This window comes from Stenella coeruleoalba, assembly GCF_951394435.1.
Source record: "Stenella coeruleoalba genome assembly, chromosome: 18".
Classification (NCBI taxonomy): Eukaryota; Metazoa; Chordata; class Mammalia; order Artiodactyla; family Delphinidae; genus Stenella; species Stenella coeruleoalba.
The window spans coordinates 6,498,159-6,521,195 of NC_137164.1; the positions used below are offsets into that span (position 1 = coordinate 6,498,159).

Here is a 23,037-nt window from a genome sequence, read left to right on the forward strand (position 1 = left end):
TATCTATCCATCACCCCATCCACCACCCATCCACCATCCATCCATCCATCACCTACCCATCATCTACCCACCCATCATCCATCCATCAACTACCCACCCATCATCCAGCCATACACCATCCACCCATGATCCATCCACCCATCCACCCATCATCCACCCACCCATCCATCCACGCATCCTCCATCCACCCACCCATCCACCATCCACCCACCCATCCACCACCCATCCACCACCCATCCATCCGTCATCCACCCATCCTTCCATCCGTCATCCACCCATCCATCCCTCATCCCTCATCCAATGGCACTCGTGAGCATGCCAGTCCCTGGGTGCTAGGTATGTGCCACTGAACAAGGCAGACCAGACAGCCGCTGGCCTCCCCAAGCATTCACCGGAGACTCGCATCAGCAGGCAACAGTGGTGAGGAGGCGGCTGGGGGCAAGTCCACTGCCCTCAACAGAGGATTCTAACCCAGAAGATGGGTGTGGAAAGCAGTGTTATTCCCAGACAATACAGTCCCTTCACCATGACCCCACTTCCAGCAAAACAAAACATGCATGCTTCTTTGAAAATCTTCTGTAGATCTTTAGGAGAATATGCATGTCTATTTATGTGGGTATATGTGTCGAGTTTCCCATTTAAAAAATAACTTGGCTGGATCTACTTTGGGATATTTTCAAATCACATGCAATCAACACAAGTTGAAACATAAACACTAAGCCGTAACTTTTCCACAAATATTTCTCAAGCCCACACAGACCACTGCAAGTAAAACAAATTCAAATTGAGGCTAAAAAACAGAATTAAAGAGCAGTGAGGCCCCTCTGGATAATTAGAAGAGGAGCCCCCTGTGTGAGCTACAAATGCCTACGCTCCCACTCAGAGGAACTCAAGCCAAACTTTTTCCATGTGAGGTGATTTTAGAAAACTAAATACTTACTTACCACCCCCGCCAAACGAAAAGAAAAAGCAAACCCTTGGTTTGGCGATGTGAGTCACTTTAAACATTATAGTTTGATGTCCCTTAATCAGCACAGGAAGGAAATTAAGGCCAGTCTTCAATACAATCAAATTACAAGTAAATACTGAAAAAACACTATTTCCAATTCCTTAATCCCTTAAACATACTGGTCACATTTTGACACATGGTGCCCCTTAAAATGCCCACGGCAATCACCCTCAAGAATGCAGACTCACATAACGAACGTGTAAAATAAGAAAAACTGGCTTTCCTTCATTATGTAATGTTAATCCAAAAAACTATACGCACACGTTGCTAAGGGCGTAAACGCTACTGACAACAATTCACTCTGTAAGATGGTCATGCGCCTCACTCAAGGCTATTTGACAAGTTCCTGTGATGCAACTGTCACTGGTATCCTGTGTCATCATTTACCAAGAAGACCCACTGCTCTACTCATGGGCTGGAAGGAACCAGCCATTTTGGCCCCAAAACAAACCAGGAACCAAGAGGCAAGCTCTGCACTCAGCGGGCAAGAGCATCCTCACTTTACCTCTCTGAGCCTCCGCTTCTCATCTGTGTGCACCTGCCTCCTGGGCTGTGAAACGCAATTCGATGAGGAAACATAAACAAAAGCACAGTCTCCTCGCGGGGCTGCCATGGCTCTCATGGCACGCAGAGCCCCAAGGGCTCTCTAGCCCCCGGCTCTCCCCTCTCGGAACTGTCCTCTTGGCGAGGGACCCGATATGCAGTCAGATCAGCCTCCTCTGGACCTGCCATTGTTTACAAACTCAGGGCGAATGGCTTCACCAGCCACACCCTCAATGTCCCCTGGGGAATAGGTGACACGCTTTAGAAAGCATCGATCATAAGGGATTCTCACTTCCCAGAGAATTCACAAGCTAAGACGCACGGATGGTGAATTTCCAGTACCAACAAAAAGTCACCCGGTTTGTACCGTGTAAAATGTCATCCCACCAAGGTCTGCTCGGGGACATTCAGAAAAGGGGAAAGACGCCGGGCTTTGAAGGGACAGCGTGTATTCTAAGCTCTGTCCAATGAAACGATAACAATTTAAAAATTCAAATTGTTTGAGAATTCCATCACATGCTCTGTAAAACTGGCTTCTGCCTTTTGTCAAAAAGGCACTTAGTTACCTTGAAATAAACCAGGTACAAGAGTAAAAACCCAAAGTTAAAAAAGACCAGTTACAGCGTCTCTCGGACCAGCACAAGTCAAGGTATTTCCCTAGGGAATAATGACTCCACTGTTAAAACACCGGCACGTGAAATTCCAGTTCTTACCGGCAATGGCACCTGAGGTTAACGTGGCGATTATTGGTGTTTTGGTCCTATCGTTGATCTGGGCCAAAAATTTAAACAGCAGCCCATCTTCAGCCATGGCATAGATGACTCGAGGCATGGGAAACATGGACCCTAAAAGGCTAGATGGGAAGAAAAGCAAAATGCATCCGTAAGATATCTCATGGGAATAAAGGCACCGTAACGCGCCATGCGTGTTTACCACCGAGGAGAGGCAGCTGTCTCCAACCTGTGAAGCCCGCACCTAAAAGACGGACTCAACACACCAACCCCCGGAAAAGCACTCACCGCAAAGGCTAACAGGAACGGGAGATGTGTGACGTAAACTAGCGTGGCAGCTAGACACAGTTTTATGGAAGAGAAATTTTGTATTTATTCCCGTGATTATTTCTAGCTGAATCAAGCAGAAAATAAAAGCATCGCTGCGTCCATGAGGATTTCTCTGTGGTCAGTCCGTTGTTAGCAAATACTTCCTGTGTGTCCAGGCCAGCAGGAAACATCAAAGTGTTTCTCATTAAAAGGCACGTGCTCCCCTTTTCAAGGTAGCCTCTGCTTTATGGCCAAACTAAGGGCCAAAAGACAGCGTTCACAGAGGCGGCCCGGTCCAGTGGCCACAGATGGGGACAGAGAACCAGGACCTTGCTGAGTAGACAGTGCTAAAGTGTGGGCTTCAGGTTCTTCGAGATGAAATGTCAGTAACACAAACAGCCCTTGGGGTGACCGACAGCAGCACGAGGGGAGAAGCCACACGATCAGGGCTGGGGTTTGGCTCTATTTCAAGGGACAAGAGGAATATTCACAGCAGACCCGCCTTCCCGGGAGTTTCCGCTTCCTCACCTGGTGGAAAGGGCACAGAGGGAGCCGATGGCCACTGCGTACTTGGCGCCCTCCCAGCCCACGTGCTTGAAGGCGTCTGGCAGGGGGCTGTCCTTGTCCAGGCAGAAGTAGGGCATCATGAGCGTGAGGGCGGCCGACACCCCGAAGTAGGCGACGAAGCAGATGAGAAGGGACGCGACGATGCCCACGGGGATGGCCTTCTGGGGGTTCTTGACCTCCTCCCCTGCAAGGAGCAAGGGGTCAGCTGGGGGGCTCGGGACCACCCCATGGCACGCGGCCCTGTGGGGACCAGGGCCTTCCCCCGGCACCACAGACCACGACACCCACAAGCCCAGGGACAGTGTTCTCGGCCTTCACACTGATGGTCGGCAAGGAAGACTCGCCGCCTTTAGCAGAGAACACGCGGGAGGCCCGGGAGCCCGGCCTGTTCAGTCACCAGGACGACGGTGTTTTTAGCAGCCCTATGTCTCCCGGAGGGTGCACAGGTCTGCAATCAGCCGCAGCTAATGCCATCCTCCCGGCCCGCAGGGGACTGGTGGTCTCGTTCAGGGTGCCGCTTCCCGTCAGGCCTGCCACTCGGGGAGTGATGAAGCGGAAGATTAGCAGGAAGGTGCGCACGCACACGGTACCCAGGAGGGAGAGAGCGGCAACGGGCACACACGCGCGCCCGGGAAGGGAAGCAGCGACCTGGCCAGGTGGGCCCGGGTGGGCCGAGGGGGGCGGGCGTACCTGTGGTGGCGATGCAGTCGAAGCCCACGAACGCGTAGAAGCAGGTGGCTGCCCCCGACAGGACACCGGAGAACCCGAAGGGCATGAACCCCCCGACGCCAGGTTTCCCCTCCTCCGTGTCACTGGAAGAGAGAGCCACGGTCAAGAGGCCAGCACCCGCTCCGTGGTCCCCAACAGGAACCATCCCAGCTGCCCCCCTGCGGCCGGGCCCCCCCCCCCACGGTGAACGGTCCTGGGACAGCGGTCACAGCCGCCACACTCCTGGGCGACGGGCCTCCCTGCTTTTCACAGCCAGGGCTGCAAGGGGCCACCAAGCCCTTTCCAGACGCCCCGGCTAAACACTGATTTGTGTGGGGCAGGGACCGCAAGGCAGGGTGCCCGTCAGGAAGGGGAGGAACCGGCGACCGCAGCCTCTCCCCCGGGACCCCCAGAGCATGGCTCAGCTGCCCGCCAGGCGCGGCGGTCCCCGCCCGCCCAGGACCAAAATGCAAAGTCCTGCACGTTTACCAGCAGCTCATGTCTGAAAACAAGCATTTCCAGAGATGCCGCGGTTAGAAAGGGTGAACTGTCTCAGTGGAGAAAAACCGCCCCTGCCTCCCGTGCACCAGGTGAAGGGCGCGGGTGCCTGTGCGGGTGGGGTGGGTTTTCCGGATCTGAGCGCACTGTCCTCACGCTCTGTCCCCTCGTGGGAGAGCTGGGCCATGCCTGTGCCCACAGCCCAGATGCAACCAGGCGCACGAAGACGGCGTCCTCAAGGCTGACGGGACAGCCGGGCGGATGATCTGGTGGTCCCTGAAAGCCAGCGTGTGGTCTCGCTGGCCAGCCCCGCCCCCCGACTGTTCATTCCAGGACCTGACACATCATTTTAAAGCCACTGCACTGTTAGGAAGGTCTCTTCATCAGAGCCGTTTAACCTTCAGCCACAATTAAAACAAAATGAAAACTCCCCACTCTCCATCCTAGGACCCTAAAATTTACCCAAAAATCTGACAAAAGATCAGAAAGGCCCGTTTCCACGTCTGGCTTTTGTTTCCTGGATAAGATGAGCCTGTCGGTAAGGGTGCACCCAGAGGCCTGGGGAGCTGGCCAGGCACCTGCCTCCAGCCCTGGGTGTCCTGAGCCCCAGATACGAAAGGGAGATGGGGCCACGGTCTCTCAGGGCTGACGCAACACAAGCTGAGTGAGAGTGAAAGAGATTATCATAATCACATTCTGATACTTCAGTAGTTCTGAAAACCTCTGAAAAAAGCCTGTGAGGAAAGTTCCACATATTACTTCTTTGTTCTGGGGCGTCAAATAGGAAGGCATTTCCAGATAAAGTGGCTCCCGCCACGGTGCTGCAGAGAAAATCTTTTCTGAAAGCAAAATTCAGAGCTTGATCATGAGGGAAATATGAGGGGAAAGGGATTCCTGAGTGAGTCTGACCATGGGCCCCAACCACGCACAGTCCTGGAATTAGAACGAGGATGCTGTTTCCCCGACACCTTCCTTAGTCACGCACAAGGAAAGAAAACTTAACCCAAACTTCAAACAAATCAAACACCCTCAGCTAACTGACTGCCAAAAAAACAATTAAATAATAACAAAACGTTCTAGTTCAAATTACACTAAAAATAAAAAAAGACTCGTATTGTCACAGCCGACGGCATCACCAACCTCGTGACTGTCACGCACCCAGACACAGAGCAACACTCACTTGTTCAGGCAGAGGTGGCCAGATGTGTTCTGGAAATCCTCCTCCGTGAGCTGCCAGTTTTTAATGGATCCTTTCACGAATCCCGACACCATGATGAAGCCCAGCACCAGAACGTTGACACACGTGAAGACCTTGTTGACCATGGCCGACTCCTTCACGCCCAGGGTCAGCAGTCCTGCAAAAGCGCGTCAACAGAAACTCTCTCAGTGTGAACCTCGCACCAGGCACGTCCTTCTGGGATGGGGACGGGGACGGGGACGAGAGGGTGACTTAGGAAGAATCCAAGCAGCGTCAGACCTCCGAGGAGGAAATGGGGCTGAATTCATTCTCATTCTAGAGGCAGGGATCAAAATAACCAAGGTCTGCGGGGGTGCTGAACAAGGCCATCAAGGCTGGCCTTCCAGATCCCCTCTGGACTCGAGACGCCGGGCCAGGGGCACCAGCAGAGGCCGCGACGTGTCAGCCAACGGCCCCCGAGAGCAAGGCCCTCCCTCCCCGAGGAGGAAGAGAGCCCTCCCTCTTCCTGAACCTCCATCCCCCAGAGCCACCCTCCGGGGCAGGATTTCATTTCCTCCAAGAGACACTTTGCTTGCATTCTCGGGAGGGTGAGAGTTTCCCAGAAGAGGAGTCGTGCGCTCACTGCTAGGGGGCGCTAGCAGTGACAGCCACCTGGGTTGTGGGACCCCTGCCGCGTACGGGTCCTCCTGGGACTCAGTGCAAGGAGAACAACGTATAAGCTAGACTAGTGCCAGCTTGTAAACTCCGGATAAAGAAGACACCGAATGATGAAAGCCCACGGGAGCCACATGACACCACTGCCGCAGGGCACGCTTCTGTAGTGAACTCTCGGCTAGGCAAGAAGAGAGGCAGGGAAGGTGCCTGGTGACACGTGACCACTGACCTGATTGGAAACTACTGCCCTGCCGTGTAGGTCTCTCATACGTTTTAAAACAAAAGACGCTCTACGTAATAGACTGAATTCTGAAAAACAGGCATTAGGACAGAATTGAGCAATTCGTCACAGGGAACACGTCTCCGCCGTGTTTGTTCTTCAGCGTCCCTCCCTCTCGTGTTTATGAGAATCTCACTCGTGCAGACTTAATTTCTGATACATGTTCCTGCCAGCTGGACCAGAAATACTGCTGAGACTGGCCTGTGCGGAATGATTTCAATTATGTGGTGTGTGAAATACGGCACGTTGTTTTTAAAACCCATCCAAGATTTTCTAACCTCAAAGGAGAATTTATCTGCATTTCAGCTTAATGTTTATGTAAACAAAACTCCCATCCTAGTGGCTGACACTCGGATAAGTGTCACTAAGAAGCTGCCGTCAGCTGTGTTCAAGCCATGTCTGCGATTTTAAAATTCCGTACCGGCAACTTCGTGGTGAAGCTTATTTATTTAAAGGGTGTTTTGCCGGCCATTGGGTGTAAACCACCCGAGCCTTCGCCAACACTGAGGCCCTCATTCCTCCACATCGCCCTGGCTGACCAACGCCAACTTTCCTTTTCCAAGTCGTCATCCGCTGACTGCAAAGAATTTGTATTTCTGTATCAAAAAGCCTGCAGCATTAACAAAATCTTATTCCACAGTTACGCAAACACCTGAAATTCTCTTTTAATTAAATGACACGTAACTCGACCGATTCAAGAGGTCTATCCTACATGAATCTCTAAGAAGCCATTTTGACAAAAAAGATGTCTGTAGCAATTACAAAAAGGAGAAGAAAATGGGGGGATGGGAGAAAGAGAAAAGGAAGAAAGCAACTTAATGGGAGCCTGTCCTCCACCTTGGACCCCTCGCTCCAACCCAGTGCCTTCCGGTGTGTGGCTTTACCTGTTAAGATGAGAATTATGATCACGGCAAATATGTCCGGGTTTTCGGCCAGCACCCCGGGCGCGTTCAGGGCCATGTGCGTCCGCGAGAACTCCCCGATGGGATTGCCAATCAGCTCGTCAAACGTTGCGCTCCAGGCTCTGGCTACGCTCGAAGTACCTGCCACGAAACACACCGTCAGACGAAACTGAAGGGAAACAGTTAACGGAGCACCTGTCACCAAGCTCGGCACCGGCGGCACTCACGTAGGGATCGCAGCCGGCGCACGGGGGTCCAGCGGCAGCCGCCGGACCCCGGGATGTGCTGACTCGAAAGTGAGGGTCAGTTAGTGTTTGCAGAGACGTGAGAAGTGGAGCCTGGCAAGAAACCCGTTTTCCATCACAATCAATACGACGTGTATAGCATGCGTTTCGGACGTACATGTAACTCAATTACAATAAAAGTCTAACCAACTAATGTTACCCTGAGCACAGAGAGGCACTCTGACAGTACTGACTTCTACTTATTTGATCTCATCCGACAAGAACTCCTGAGGGCGAACCGTTCAGGTGACTTCACGACCCACTCCTGGGCTGCAGTGAGCAGGGGCCACGCTCCTCAGGAAGCGCCTCCCCTAAGACCCCAGCAGCAGAGCCGACAGGCCTGCCTCCCGCTGCGGGGGACTAAGGGCGGCGGCTCGGGGCTGGCTCCACGCCAGCAGCGAAGTCCCCGCTCACCCCTGCCTCTGCTGCTCCGGGCCCGGGCGGGCACCACTGACGCGGGCCGTGGCCCCGAGGGTCTGCCCGACGTGCTGGGTGCGGCGTCCAGCACCCCAAAGGCCAAGAGCAGCTGACTGCTCTCTGTCTCTGTCTCTTAATCTGAATAACGGCACTGCTCTTCCAGCAATGCTTCCCGGGAAATGTCGCTAAAGTTCCAATATCCACAAAAAGTTTCTTTATCTTCAAAGGGGGCCCTGCTGGTGACCGTGGTCTGGATCTTCCACAGAACTTGGCCAGAGTGACCTGCAGGACTCCATTTCACCGTCTGGTCTCACGCTAAGTGTTCTTCCAACAACTCAAAAAGGAAACCACATTTCTTCATCCCGAGTAGCCAGCCTATGACGAGTTCTGTCCTTCGAGGCCACAACCCAGTGAAGCAACAGGTCACTATCTCTCCTGCCCCAGAGGCCAGCTCGCCGCCAACAGGGCTGCCCAGCTTTTCCTGCCAGCCTACCCCCTCCCCACCCTTGAATCGTGGCTTTTAAAAGAAACACATTTGATAGAAAAGCTGCCCTTGCTCAGGAGGTGAGGCCGAGAGCTGCCTGCAGTAGCACGGGGGTGCATCTCACACGACACCACCACTCTGGCCAAGACCCCGTCGCCACCTGCTGGTCCAGAAGCTGCAGGTGCTTCACGTTCACCATTCTGTTTTATTCGCAGGTAAATCCTCTGGAAACATAACGGCCCCTTTAAAATAGCTGCGTTCCCACCGAGAGGCTGCAGCTTGTAAGGACGTGTATGGTTGCAAGTTTTGGTGCTGCACTGAGAAAAACGTGATTAGGAATTTTATTTTCCAACCCAGAAGAGTAAGCTCTCGGCAGGTGCTGGAAAGAAAGGGAGGGTGTCGCCCAGGGAGCCTGGCGGAGCCCAGGCGGAGGCCCAGCACCACACACGGCTTCCCAGAGGGCAGGCATGGGAGCCAGCGGGGCCCACGGGGTTCAACGCATCCCACGCCCCGGTTTTCTGATATTACTTCAAAGAGCTAAAGCAGAACTGGAACAGTTAGTGGCCATTTGTATTATTTCTGTTTGCGAACCGGCCACTCGTATCCTTCAGTTATTCTGACATTCAGCCGTTTGTTTCTTTTAAGTGGATGTATTCAGCTTCGGCTGTAATCAAAATACAAATAACATAAAGAGAATAACACTGAAACCTATCGAACAGAAAAGACTATGTTTTTGGTGTTTTCGTTTGTTGGTTGGTTGTTTCTAACGCTGACGCCAAGTCCAGAGTCAGCAAGGACGTGAGGAAAAGGGGCCCTTGGCCATCAGGAGGATCGCAGGCAACACAGGCCTTGAAGATACGCAGGCCCGCTGACCCAGACATTCTGCTTCTTAGACCATTTTAAAGGAAAAAGCACAGCTTTTTCTTTTTTATGCCAAAGTCATTAAGTTACTATTTATAACAACAACACAGCTGGAAACAATCTAAATACCCCACAAAGGCACCCAATCAATTATCTGTATATAAATCTATATAATGGTACATCATCAAGAATATTACTGTGGGGCTTCCCTGGTGGCACAGTGGTTAAGAATCCACCTGTCAAGGCAGGGGACACGGGTTCGAGCCCTGGTCCGGGACGATCCCACATGCCGCGGAGCAACTAAGCCTGTGCGCCACAACTACCGAGCCTGTGCTCTAGAGCCCGCGAGCCACAGCTACTGAGCCCGTGTGACACAACTACTGAAGCCTGCGCACAGCAATGAAGACCCAACGCAGCCAAAAATAAAATAAATAAACGTACAGAAAGAAAAAAAAGAATATTACTATGGAAAAATAACTAACGCTATGAAAAATGTACACTATATATTGTTTTACAAGTACAGAGACACGCTAGACAGAAAAATATACATTCAGGTTCACAAAAATATTAACCGTGTTACATCCCTAAACTCTGTGAACGGAGGTCACCCTGCTCCTCCACAGGGTCTAACATTGAGCGGGATGCCAGGCACAGAGGAGGTACCTGATAAACGTTCGCTGAAAGGATGAATGAATAAGAGAATTAATTTCTCCAGGCTGTCAGAGTGGGTCATTTCCACTTTCTTCTTTGCGCTCTTCTACATTTCCTAAATTTTTCTGTATCAGTGATGTATTTACTCAAGTAATCAGAAAAAAAATACTGAAAGAGACTACGTCCTTTTTAACTAGATACAAACACCCTACTGATTCTGTGTCTGTCGTGCTAACAGGACTGGCCTCCTTGCTGGCCTGGCTTGTCCCCACTAAGGTCATCCCATGTACTTGATCATTAAAAAGCAAGGGCAGTGATGCCCGAGGGTGGCCTCCGCCTTGCGTTAGAGGAAAAGGGAAAGTGTGCAGCAGTTCAGCGAGGCGCAGGTGCCGGGGAGGCGCCAGACTGTGTGTCTAGGGAGCCGAGCGGGGCGCGGCCCACGGCTGGGGTGGGAACAGCCGAGGCGGCAGGGGGCAGGCTCCGGGCCTCCCGGACCTACCGATGATGTAGGAGAGGATGAGGTTCCAGCCGGTGATGAAAGCCCAGAGCTCACCCACGGTGACGTAGCTGTAGAGGTAGGCCGAGCCTGTCTTGGGGACCCGAGCGCCAAACTCGCCGTAGCAGAGGCCGGCCAGCACGGAGGCCAGCGCGGCCACCAGGAAGGAGATGACGATGGCGGGCCCCGCGTTCTCCCGGGCCACGGCCCCGGCCAGCACGTAGACGCCGGCCCCCAGCGTGCTGCCCACCCCCAGCGCCACCAGGTCGAACGTGTTGAGGCAGCGGGCCAGCCGGCTCTCCTCCCGGCTGCCGTCCACCACCTTCCGCCGCAGCATCTGCTGCCCGACGCCCGCCAGCGCCTTGCACCCCATCCTGCGGCTCAGACCTGCCGAGAGAAAGAACAAGGTGTGTGTCAGCGTCGCCCCGCCCTCACCACCAACCCTTCATCGCAGCCGGACGGCGAGGTGCGCCCGCGTCGTCATCCACAGCTAAGGCCTCGCACGTCACGATTCCACGGCCCGCGGTCACAACACCCACCCACGGCTTCCCGGTCTCAGGCTTAACCAGCGGGAGAAACGCCCGGAGGCCCACGCGCCGGCCGACTGGACTCTGGTCGCTGAGCCTCCGCACTGATTTCAGTTCTTAACCAAGAGCCTCCTACGGGCACAAAGAGCACGAGAGGCACACATTGAGGACGTCGTCCCTGCCCTCAATAATCGTGCAATTTGCCAGGAAAAGCAAGACGCCATTCCAAGTGGGCTGCTGGGGAAAGAAAACCAAACCACATTTTAATTTAATTATTAGGACCCAGAGGCCCTGAATAGCAATGACAATGCCGTTTAGAGACCTTCCTGGGATCCTCTGAGACGGCAGGGGTCAAGCCGTCTCCACTGTAACACAGAGTTAGGTCCAGAGCAGAAAAGCGTTGAATTGCTAACAAGTCAGGGCTCCTTGTAACCGTCACTACCCGGGGAAGCACTTCCCTGGACCAAAATGTTGGCCCCAAGTGCTGTGTGATGCACTCCTGATCACACGCCAAGAGGGGGCCCCCGTGCACACACGGCTCCCGGCCTCCGACTCTCACACGGGACACACCCAGTGGGGGTCCCAGGATGCCACCCACACCGTGAACAGCATCCCAGGACAGTGATTTAAACGCGGACAGACACGGCCCCGGCCAGGTGGCCAAGGTCGACATCAACAGTGACAAGTTATAGTTGACCATATGATGTGATAAGAAGGGCCTTTACCTCTGACAGCCTCCTCCCCAAACCCATAAGCCCAGGCTAATCCTGAGAAAAAGATCAGACAAATCACAGGCGAGACGAACTCGCTTCGAAACACCTGACCAATCGTCAGGCGTCATCGAAAACAAGGAAGGTCGGAGAACCGTCTCGAGCAGGGGGAGCCCAAGGAGACAGGACGCCACACGTCACGTGGGAGGGGATGGGATCCCGGAACAGGAGGAGGATGGCAGGGAAAACGAAGGCGGTCTGAATAAAGTGTGGACTTCCGCTGTATCAATATCGGCTCGTTAATCGTAACTAAAATACCACACTAGTGTAAGATGTTAACCAGAGAGAAAAGTGGGTGCGGGGCGCGTGGACCCTCTCTGTACCAGCTTCATGGCTTTCCTATAGATCTGTAAACGTGAGCTAAGATAGTTTTCAGACAACAGCATCTGCAGAGATAAGCTATCACCATGACTTTTAGCTCCTAAAAATTCATCTTTATGATCCATTGGTATTTACTGACCTACCTTTGCTGTAAGCAAGTCACTGGAAAGCAAAACGGTCTAAATGGAGACGGCAGGTCCAGCCAAGTCCACACCCAACCACCTGGCGCCCTGGACCGCCCGCCCACACCCTTGTGGCCCCGCCCCCTCCCAGCCTCAGGCCAGGCCCCCGTGGGTCATGTCACTGGCCAGCTCCCGGTCACAGAGGGACCAGTGGATGGTCCTCCCTGCCAGGCCAAGAGGAGAGAGAGTTTCTCAAGACTCAGTTTTTAGCCAGAGTGGGCAATAAACTCATCCGATCCGACCTCCTTCTCGTAAAGACGAGGGAAAACAACTCAGACACCCAGTGTCAGACAGGGTCACGAGCTCGGAAGGTGCGGGGGTGGCTCCACATCTGGGTCTGGCGTTGGCGGGGGTGGGGGGCGGGAAATGATATCACCGTCAGTGAGGTGGGGAGGAAGTGGGAGGAAATGAGGGAAGAAGACCTTGTTAGTGGAACAGCAGTGGAGCAGGAAAATCACAGACACAGGGGCTGATAAGAGCTGAGAGGGCAGGGACAGACCAGGAGACACGCAAAGGAGCAACGGCGCCCGGGGGGTTTCCGGCCACTCACGGGCCAGCTGCCGATGCTCGGTCGGGCAGTGAGGACCTGCCGGGGCTCCGGTGCTGTCCGGGGAGCCCAGGGCGCGAGTCCTCCCGGGCCTGCCTTTCCCTTTCTTCCTCCCAGGATTTACCTGGATTCATTCAGGTCAGGCTGTGAACAACAGCAAAGCCTTTACTAAACCACTGCTTGGATGACGAGTCAGAAGGGCAGACGCACCATTTCAACACAACCCTCAGCAGGAGAGGGATGCGTGAAGATGCGGCACACAACCGCTCAGCATCATCTTGGGGGGGAGGGGAGTATTTAAGAAGCCAGGAACCTTCAAGGGGAGCGGAGTGTGAACGCTCCCCATTACTGGCATTGTTTCCAACTTGGCTGGTAAATGGGACTGACGTTTAGAGAGAGCGCTGCCCTGCTCGCGTCCTCTCCTAGATGTAGTCGTTGGTTCATAACAAACGGATTCTCTCCCCTAAACCAAGTGCAGAGCAAAGACAGTGCAGTTAAATAGCGTTTTCTTTCCTCAGCTTCACAGAGGAAAGTAACCCCAGGGCCCAGGAGGCACCTGCCTCCCTCTGAACGACCAGACACGCTGTGCCCTGGGCTCTTTGCAACGGCTGCGTCCACAGTGCACACGCCTTTCCAGATGTGCTGCCGTCTGGAGCAGAAGCAAGAGCTGCCGGAGTGACCCGACGGGGACGCCTGGCGAGGGGCACACTGGAGCCTGGGGATACTTTACCGAGAGCCCGGTGACCTCACTTTAGGCCGGAATGACCCCCCTGGACGCGCAGCTGCAGTGCGTGTGCCCCATGCCCCTGGGTGGTATCACCGGCACAGAACCCACTCACTAACCCTGGGGGGCCCCCGCACCATCTTCAAAATAAAGGGGGCGGGGCATCAAATTCTGTCAATTTAGATACCGATTTTAGACGCAGGTTTTCAACCGTATGTGAACGGGACTTCTTGGTGGAGCCCACAAACCGAGACTCCAGGGAGGCAGTGGACTTCTAAGCAGGGACACAGCGCCCCCGTTCCTCACGAAGGGTCCTGGGCTGTTCCTCCCTCACAGGAGCCGGAGGGAAGTGCTCCGGGTGCCAGTGGACGGGAGCACAGGAGGGCCCGTTAGTTTCACCTTGGTTACTTCCTCGGTGCTCCCTGCTGTCTGGGGAAAGGGCAAACCCAACTTCTTTGGAAGCCACTGGGACAGAAACGCAGCTGCTGAGGCCCTGCGCTGAGAACGAGGAAAATGCAAGTGCGCTGTCTGCTTCTACTTTCCAGGGTGGGAGAAAATGAGATGCTCGCTAACCTTGTTCAGGTTTATTTTAAAGAAACGTCCTTTCTGTCTCCTTGGGAGTCGTGCAAAGCTGTTCTCCGGGTGGCATCGCCTGGCGGCATTTTGTACACATTACGGCGCGACTCATTCACGCCTGGACTCCTAAGGTGGGCACCCAGCCAGCAGTGAGACCAAATGAAACCTCTCCGTGTAAAACCCATCTAACCACGTCAACACCGGCAACGTCAGGGTCATGCGGACTTCCTGCTGCTGGGATTTACGCCGACAGTCACCAAATACTTGGAAAGGATTATCTGGAAATTACGTTACCCTCTCACGTGGGGAGGAATTTGTGCCACAGTCGACACCTACACTTTCAGTTTTTGACAGAAATCCTGTAACAGCAAGAGCCTCAGCTCTGTCTTACTCCCGATTCATTTATTAGTAAAGAGCACTTGCCTTATGTGTTAGCCTCTCAGAAAAGCAAAGAAAATCTGCCCCTTTCCCACAGAATTTCTAACCTCAAGTTTTATTCTGGTGATCACTATATAACAATAGGAGCAAAGTGACCAATGGTCCCGACTGCAGAGATAAAGATGCTGTTTTCAAGGCGTCTGACAAAGGTGGGCAAGTGGGAACTGGATGATTTTTTTTTTTTTTTTACTCTCAAACGTCATGACAGTCCCATCACTGAAAAAGTCCGCTTAACGGCTCGTGGGAGGGAGGGGAAGAGGTCAGACGTAGGCTGCGGTAGACACTTAAGTTCATAAATCCTTTGGGGAAAGTCTTAATATTGAAATTTTATTGCCCATACTTGTGCTTTTCCTTTAAGCGATCTTTACAACGGTCCCAGACATGGGAGCCACATAGAGTGACATCTGCCCTTCCCGTGGGAGAATGATGCCCCGTGGTCCACACGTGTCCCGGGCTAGAGAAAGTAGGTCCTCGCTAGGGCGCTCACCTGTGGGACACACAGACCGGGGGGCCGACGAGTCAGCAAACTCACTTCAGCGCTCCTACGGCCACGTGGGGGACTCCCCCCAGGAGCCCCCAAGGCTCTAGAGCGCATGCAGGTTTCACAAGGAAAGGAGCAGAGGGCCCACGACAGGGCCCTCTCAACCAGATGTGGTCCGGGGGTCCAAAAAAAGAGCGTTTCGGGACGTGGGCCATCGTGGGGACGGAGACTCACAGCAAGGAACAAAATCTGAGTTGAAGGAAGTTCTTCTCCAAGCCAGATTCACAGCCCCCAGATGTCAGGAGGACCAGGTGCAAGAGCTTAAAGTTAAAAAAAAACCTGTGGCGTGGAGGGGACCAGCCAATGCTGATGGAGACCCAACGTGTGGGCACGTGGAAGGAGGGAAGGAAACAACAGAAGGGAACGAAAAGCACAGGGGGGATGGGGGGAGGGGACAACACAGCGGGGAAGGTCTGCTGCGGTGGGTGACAGGGGCCGGCCGGCTCACACCCCACGTCCTCAATGGGCAGCAGGAGCCTGTCTGCCTCCAGGACCCGGAGTCTCTCTTAAAGTCCCTCAAGATCTACACTTGTCTGACCCCAGGCAGCACGGCCATGCTGAGGATAAAACTGAATTCCTCCAAAATTCGCAGATCTCACAGCTGTTAAGATGCCCTGTGCTGACACGGCCAGGTTTAGGGACAAGCACAAACCCGGTCCCAGCCCAGGAAGCAGAGCGTCAGGGCCGGGCCGAGCGGTGATGGGGCTCCTGAAGAGGGGTGTGGGACCAGGCTTAACGGTCCGTCTCAAAGACCACCACCTCCACGGGGAAGAACAGGTCCACTCCACCCAGCGAGGACGGAGGCCTAAAGCCCGCAAGGCGCCTGGGCCTGTCTCTGCTTCCAGTGAAGACACTTTGTGCTTGGCTGAAATCCACAACCAATAGGTAATATGGTCTCCACCGGCATGGGGAGCACAAGGCCCGCCATCCTCGGCCTTCAGAAAGCCAACCCCCAGGACCCCTGTCCCCGGGCTGACCCTTCCTACCGATTCAACAGAACGAACTGCAGGACGCGCCAGAGGCCTCTGGGGTCCCGTAAACTACGGCAGGTATGTTCTGCACCTCAGTCCTAACTCCCAGCCACCAGGCCCAGGAGGGCGGCCCTGGGGTCCAGCTCAGGCACGCACCCACCCCGCAGAGCAGCTTCCAGGGGCAGATTCCAATGCAGGGATGCCACAGGGAACTGGAACCGCTGACCATGGGCACAGCGCCCCCTGTGGGCCAGGCACCAAGCCACTGAGGGGCAGGGAACCCCGTGTGGCCCGGGGGCCGAAGCAGTCCCATCTCCCGCGATCACGCCTTGCAGAGGCCCAAGCAGACAATCCCAGGCTGGGAGCAAGGATGCGGCACCAGCTCGGGGCCTAGAGCGAGATCGTCCAGGTGCGAATCCGCTACCAGACGGGGTGCAGACAGTGAGTGTCTTCAGTAGTTCTCGTACCGTGGGAAAACGTCAAATTAAAAACTACATGGTATGATCCCGATGAGGATAAGTGGAGGTGGGGTGTAAATACCAAGATATTAACTGAGACTACCTTCCGGATCTTTTCTATACTTGCCATGTCATCTATGGCAGTGAGATGCGTTACTTCCTAAAGCGAAAAACAACAGCAACAGCTAACACGTGGGGGCACCAGCCAAAGGGAAGCTCCTTTACATAAATGACCTTATTTAATTCTCACATCACCATATCCAGCAGGCAATACTTTGCATTCTGGAAATAGGGGGACCCAGGCAGACTAGAACTCAGTCATTCCCAACCCTGGCCGCCCATCAGAGTCCCGTGGGGACAGTTTTTAAACTAACGATGCCGGCCCAGCACAGATCAAGTGACTTCTGTGAAGTTCTCCCAGGTCACCTGGTGGAGGGCAAGCAAGCCAATCAAAGATGGAGTCGGGGCTCAGACCCACATCTTACTGCCTCCAGAGCTTTGAGCTGTCCTCTGAATTACGATCTCCTGGGTCCTGGGGGTGTGCTTGGGGGGAGAGAGGCTGTGTAAGAAAGAAGGGGGGGGGCTTCCCTGGTGGCGCAGTGGTTGAGAGGCCGTCTGCCGATGCAGGGGATACGGGTTCGTGCCCCGGTCCGGGAAGATCCCACATGCCACGGAGCGGCTGGGCCCGTGAGCCGTGGCCGCTGAGCCTGCGCGTCCGGAGCCTGTGCTCCGCAACGGGAGAGGCCACAACAGTGAGGGGCCCGCGTACCGAAAAAAAAAAAAAAGAAAGAAAGAAAGAAGGGGGGACAGATGGCACAGCTAATGGCCAGGGGGAGCGGTCCCCCATCGTGGGGCTGGGCATCCACACGTCGCACTGCAGGGCCCCATCTAGTCACCCTCCATCCCCCTCAGCAGTGCTTACGGGACCGTTAACACGTCGAGTGCCCACAGCACACACGCAGTCCTATCGCTGACTTAAATTCAGGAAACTAACAGGACACGGGCTGTCTTTCCGTCCTTCATCTTAGGTCATACACTCGGCGTGACCATCAACGACTAACGAGGGTCTGTCCATCGAAGGAGATCTTATTAGCTGGATATTTAAGGGTGTGATTCACCAAGGAGCTCGGTTCTGTTTCTCTAAATGAACACACAGGCAAGAAGATGCTAGCTGGGTTAAAATCTAACCCAAGCGACGTAGTCTGGTCTATGAAGCCTTGAAATAGTTCCGGACGGCCCCTCCCATCATGGGGGGTGTCCCACCCCCAGCCCACCCCGCTCCACTGGGGGGACAGCTGGAGTCTCTGTCCCCTCTGCCCAGGGCTTTCGTGAGGCTCAGGTTCCTTGTGTTAAACTAGTCCGCGTGGCTGGGGCCTCAGTTTCCACATCTGAAAGATGGGGTGGCCCTGCGGCCCTGCCCGTGCAGGAGCTCACGAGGACTAAATGAGGTAACGATAAGCATGCTGAGAGGAAAATCCCTCCAGTGCCGAGCCAGCACTGCTCCTTCCCTTTTCAGTCTCAGCACCTGCCCGTCGCCTCTGCCTCACAGAAGCAGGGGGCACACACTCCCCGGCAGCTCTGCGTTCCCGCCACAAGGCAGTCATGAACTGACACCTCGCCAGACGCTGTGAACGCTGCCTACCTAACCACACAACCTTTCCAACACTGTTTACCCGAATCCAAGAATGACAAGAGCCGAGCCGCCGGCGGAAGATCCAGCAAGTCCTTCTTCATGAAAACCAGACACAATCTGGAAACGTTTCCTCCTCAAGCCAGCAGGATGTGTGTGATTAGAGAGTCTTTATGTCTCTGGACGGCATTTCCATCACTAGGGAGGCCACGCTTTATCAGGACACATGCCCGGTGTTGTGTGCAGAAACACGTTACAACAGAAATGCGTGTTCCGTCAGGAGCTCCGAGCTCCTCTGACACATGCCTTAGCCAGACTTATTCTCCAGGATGTAAAGAAAACAAAGTTCTCTCACTGGTTCACAGCGACGTGAAACCGAGCGACGTACAAACTCTGGGGGGAGGGTCCAGGGGGAGACTCGGCGCCTCGGCCCTCCAGCGCAGGGTCCACAGGGGCCCGGCCCTGAGCTTCATCAGGTCGTGCGCCTGTGAACTGTGAGCACTTCACCTGGGCCTTGACGACCGTTACCGAACTGGCTCTCCAATCTCAAATGGAAAAGAAATGTCTGAAATACATTTCCCCTAAGACAGGACTCAGACTAACTCTCAGAACATTGCCTCTTCAATTCTCTAGGCCTCTGAGGCATCCTGAAAGGTCAATTAGTTTTCAGTGGCTCCTTCTAGAAACGTCCTCTTTCAAAATGCCCCAGGACACGTGGCATCTGGAACCAGAGCAGGCAGGGGGTTCCTGCCAGGCTGATCTAATTCCGCTGCACAGTCAGACCGTTATTCTTCCATGTACTCAGTTACTCACTCAACAAACCCTAACACACCCAGGCAGTGCACCGATTTACCCGTAAGCCTGCGCCTACCTTAATCCCCAAATGCCTGTAATGTCCTCCCTTCCCCCAGTCTTCCCACCGTCACAAGCAACTCTGAAAAAACTCGGCATTTCCAGAAAATGCACTGGTTCAAAAGTAAAGAAGGTGTGAAAAATCAGGGACAGTTTCCCAAAACTGAGCTGGAGAAGAGACTCTTGGGGAGCTGGGGTCCACTGGAAACCAGCACTGCTCTACACACACCAGCTCTTCGCCAGACACACACGAGGTCATTTCGTCCTCACCAGAAACCAGCACAGGTTTAGGAAAAACGAAGTGGTTCATAGGTTATTCCAAAGCTGGGAGAGAGAAACTTGTAGATCCGTGTTTCTGTGCTGTGCACTGTGCGGGACATACGTGAATTTTAAGGTTCACCTCCCACCTTTCAGCAGGTCACACCCTGACCTGCCTGGGAGACGAAGCTCAGGCCCACTGCGCCGCAGGTGACCCTGGCCAGACTGCACAGGTGAGGCTGGGCCAGGGTGTGGGGAGCTGGACCGGCCAGGGCCGTGCACCTAGGAAAGTCATGGGTGGGCAGCTGAGGGATTCACACTCGAGATGCAGAGGAAGGGCATCAACAACATACACCGGGAGGATTAATCCGGTCTTGTGCAGGACAGACTAGAGGGTAGCGGCCTTCTGTACCTGGGTAGCAAATCGATATGTTACCTTTGAGCAGGTATTTTAATCCAACTAACGAAGCCCCTTGCGCAAGCAAACGCTATATTCTCTCATATGTACCAGCATTTGTTCCCCGTCCCTGCTTTCTCCCCGAAGAGCCCTGAACTATTCCCAGCACCCACGCCCTGGTTACCATGGGGATTATCTGAGCGGGGTGGGGTGCGCCCTGCAGGAATAACCCTAGTAGGAAATGCATGTTTTATGATGGGTCTTGCTGGCGTACTGGCAACCTACTTTCACTGGTGGCCAAAACTTCAGACACTCACCCCCAAGAGAAAAGCATTTACGATTTGAAAGAAACACCACGGCCTCCCTCGTGGCTCGCCACCTCACCTGTTTTCCTGCCACAAGGTTTTCTCTCACGTCACACACCTAGAGGACACGTCCAGTGGGTGGTAACAGAACGCCTCCGTTACAGAGAACGTGATGCCGTTTAGCCCAAGTCACTGTGAGGCATCGGAAGCAAAGGGCCAGTTGCACGAGGGCCTGTGAATACGGGAATGCAGGACCGAGTTATCAAGGGCCAGGAGAGAGTGGACCAGAGGATAAGGCTGAGCCCGAGACGGAGAGAGCAGCCCAGAGCGCTGGACACGAGACCAGAGCTGGCCGGTGGTGCTGAGTGTGAAGCGGCTGTTTTCCTGCACGTCGGATGGACCGTGTGTACACCATACGTCACAGGCAGAGCCCCCAGCTCTGCTGTAATGGACGCTCCAGTGCAATAACCTTAAGGACAGGCTGTCCCCCCAGAATGTCACCCGAATGTGACCCCAGGGCCTCGCCATAAGCCAATGTTCAATATCCGGACTGCAGTGACCTGAAATTCTCCCTTCTCTGGTCCCACTTAGTGACACTTAGAACCCACATCATCAGAGAACGAGGAAACACAGCACAGACTTCTCCTATCGTCTTTAAGGAAGTCTTAAAGGCTGAAAATAGAAGTTGCAACTTATGCCCCAAGTAGTGCTCTCTACATGCCCCACTGCACAGAAAGCCCCACGAAGAGGGCGCCTGCCTTCTTCCTAGAAGTTCACAGCCGCATCAGTCACCTGAGACTCAGGGTCACATTTTCCTACACAAAAATGGGACAAAGCCACCACTGGGCTCAAAGCAGCTCACAAAAGGCAGCTTAACCCGAAACGTTCCTGAAGTGCATCCGAGCTCTCTGGAGCTGCCCACTGCCCAGCGGGGCCAGTGAGGGCACGAGGACACCGACGTGGGTTGGGAGGATAAATGGATCCTGCAGAAGTTGTGATCCTTTAATAGATGTAAAGTCATGGGTCATTGTGGAAAAAAGAAAGGAGCAAAACAATTTTTCACCAAAATGAATATCGGGTGGGAGCACATTTACTCCCTCCTCTCGGGGCAAGGAAAGGTGATCTGCGGTGGACGGTGTCTAAGGTGGCCCGTGACCCGCTCCCCCTGGTGGGAGTGGGAGTGGGGTGGGAGCTGGGGCTTGCCTCTCCCAGCAGAACCTGGCAAAGGGGAGGGATGTCACCCCCCAATTATGTGACACTATTTAAGGCTCTGTCTTACCAGCTTGAGGAAGTGAGTGGCCACATTGGGAAAACCCAAGCGGCAGTCAATGAGGCCTCCAAGTCAGCCAGCGAGAGACTGGGGCCCTAAGTCCCAAAACCACGAGGACGTGGATTTGGCCAACAACCCAAGGAAGCCCGGACACAGATCCCATCCCCAGCTGAGCCTTCAGCTGAGAACCAGGTCCTGGTCCACAGCCCGACTGCAGCTTCGCGGTGCTCCAGGCACCTCGCTAGCTAAGCCACGCTCTGACTCCCGACCAGATGAACCACGAGAAGACAGATGTCTTAGGCCCCTAAGTCTGCGGTGTGTGCGGTGACAGCTGACTAATCCATGGTCCAGATGGCCATGAGGTAACACGTGAGTCTGCATTCACTTTCTCTTTAAACCTTCAAGGACCCAAAGACCAGAGCCCAACGTTTCTTTAACTTTCTCTGCTTCAGTGATGGAGTTAACCTTTAATTCACCTGAAACTATTGTTTCTTGGTTAAGGCGGAATGATTTGAAAGGAATTTCCTCTTTCTGCAAGAATGGTGTACATTAAATAGCTATTATTTTCACTTTTAAAAAATGGTGTTTCTACCCTGTGCCCCTCTTTTAGGACTTGCAGGAGCTACAAAGATAAGCACTATGCTGTCCCTGCTCTCAGGGTGCTTGCAGCCTGGAAAAAAGGCCAAATTAGCCATCCATCCATCCAACAAGTATTTATCTGACGGACACCTACTATATGCCTCTCCCTTCCCTGTGCTATAGGGAAAGAACAAAGTTCCCTGCTCTCCCGGCAGGAGAAGACAATACAACAAACCAAAGAGCACAAACAGGCGGCAGAGACCCGAGCCCTCCGGAGACACGTCACCTCCGCCACCAGCTGGCACCTGGCCTCTTCACTCAGGAAGGGCGCCGTCACGGTGTGGCCGGTGGGCTGTGAAGTCCCCTGATTTAGACACGGTTCAGGATCTGCCCAAGCACTAGGAACCATCCAGGGCTTCCCCAGACACCTCATCACGGCCCTGCCGACCCGAGAAGCCAGCAACCTGAGGCTCTTCACTCAAACGTGAACACTCCCCGCAGCCTGGGTACCAGGTAACAGAGGAAGGGGCTCTAGGAGAGGCTGAGCAGCAGAGAGGAGGAGATGCAGCGTCAACAACTCTCACTTAAGCACTTCTACTAAACAGGTGCTGAAAAGGAGGAGGAGACCAGGCTACTCAAGGCTCACGATGGGCCGCGCTCCCCCTTCCCTGCTGCACGGATCTAACCTGACTCTTCGGGGAAGCGCGCCCGGGAACCTTTGCTTCTGACATTTACAAGCTGCAACAGCCTCGTAAACAAGGTGCTCACTCAGAGCGTGGACCTCTCGGGAAGGAGGAGCTGGGGAGCCCCGCCCGTCCCTGCGAGGCGCCTCCGTGAGGCAAAGGTCCCGGCAACACGTCCGCCAAGCCGCCTGATGAAGGACTCAGAGGGCTGCAGATCCTGATCGCGTGTGCGCTCTTAGCACGGCTCCACACTCGGAAGGAACAACATGAACGGCCCCAAACGACTGGAAGATCGCAGGGCGGCGGGGGAGTCAGGTGCAGAGCTGAAAACCCCTTGTGATAAATGAAACAGTGACGAAAATGACCGTCTCCACACTCAGCGAACCTGTTTTCTTAACCAAAACCTAAGCAGAGCA

The 23,037-nt window shown here is 54.2% G+C and overlaps 1 protein-coding gene across 1 annotated transcript in view; it reads right to left on the reverse strand.

The window, feature by feature from the left end:
• The window catches only part of SLC7A1 (solute carrier family 7 member 1), a 66,877-nt gene that overhangs the window by 8,058 nt on the left and 35,782 nt on the right, over positions 1–23,037 (reverse strand). The window contains exons 3-8 of the mRNA XM_079902520.1: positions 10,596–10,979; positions 7,382–7,540; positions 5,546–5,720; positions 3,850–3,971; positions 3,121–3,343; positions 2,266–2,405 (exon numbers count right to left, since the gene is read on the reverse strand). Of these exons, the coding sequence (XP_079758646.1) occupies positions 2,266–2,405; positions 3,121–3,343; positions 3,850–3,971; positions 5,546–5,720; positions 7,382–7,540; positions 10,596–10,965 (1,189 nt within the window). The 5' untranslated portion in view covers positions 10,966–10,979. The remainder of the gene's footprint in view (positions 1–2,265; positions 2,406–3,120; positions 3,344–3,849; positions 3,972–5,545; positions 5,721–7,381; positions 7,541–10,595; positions 10,980–23,037) is intronic.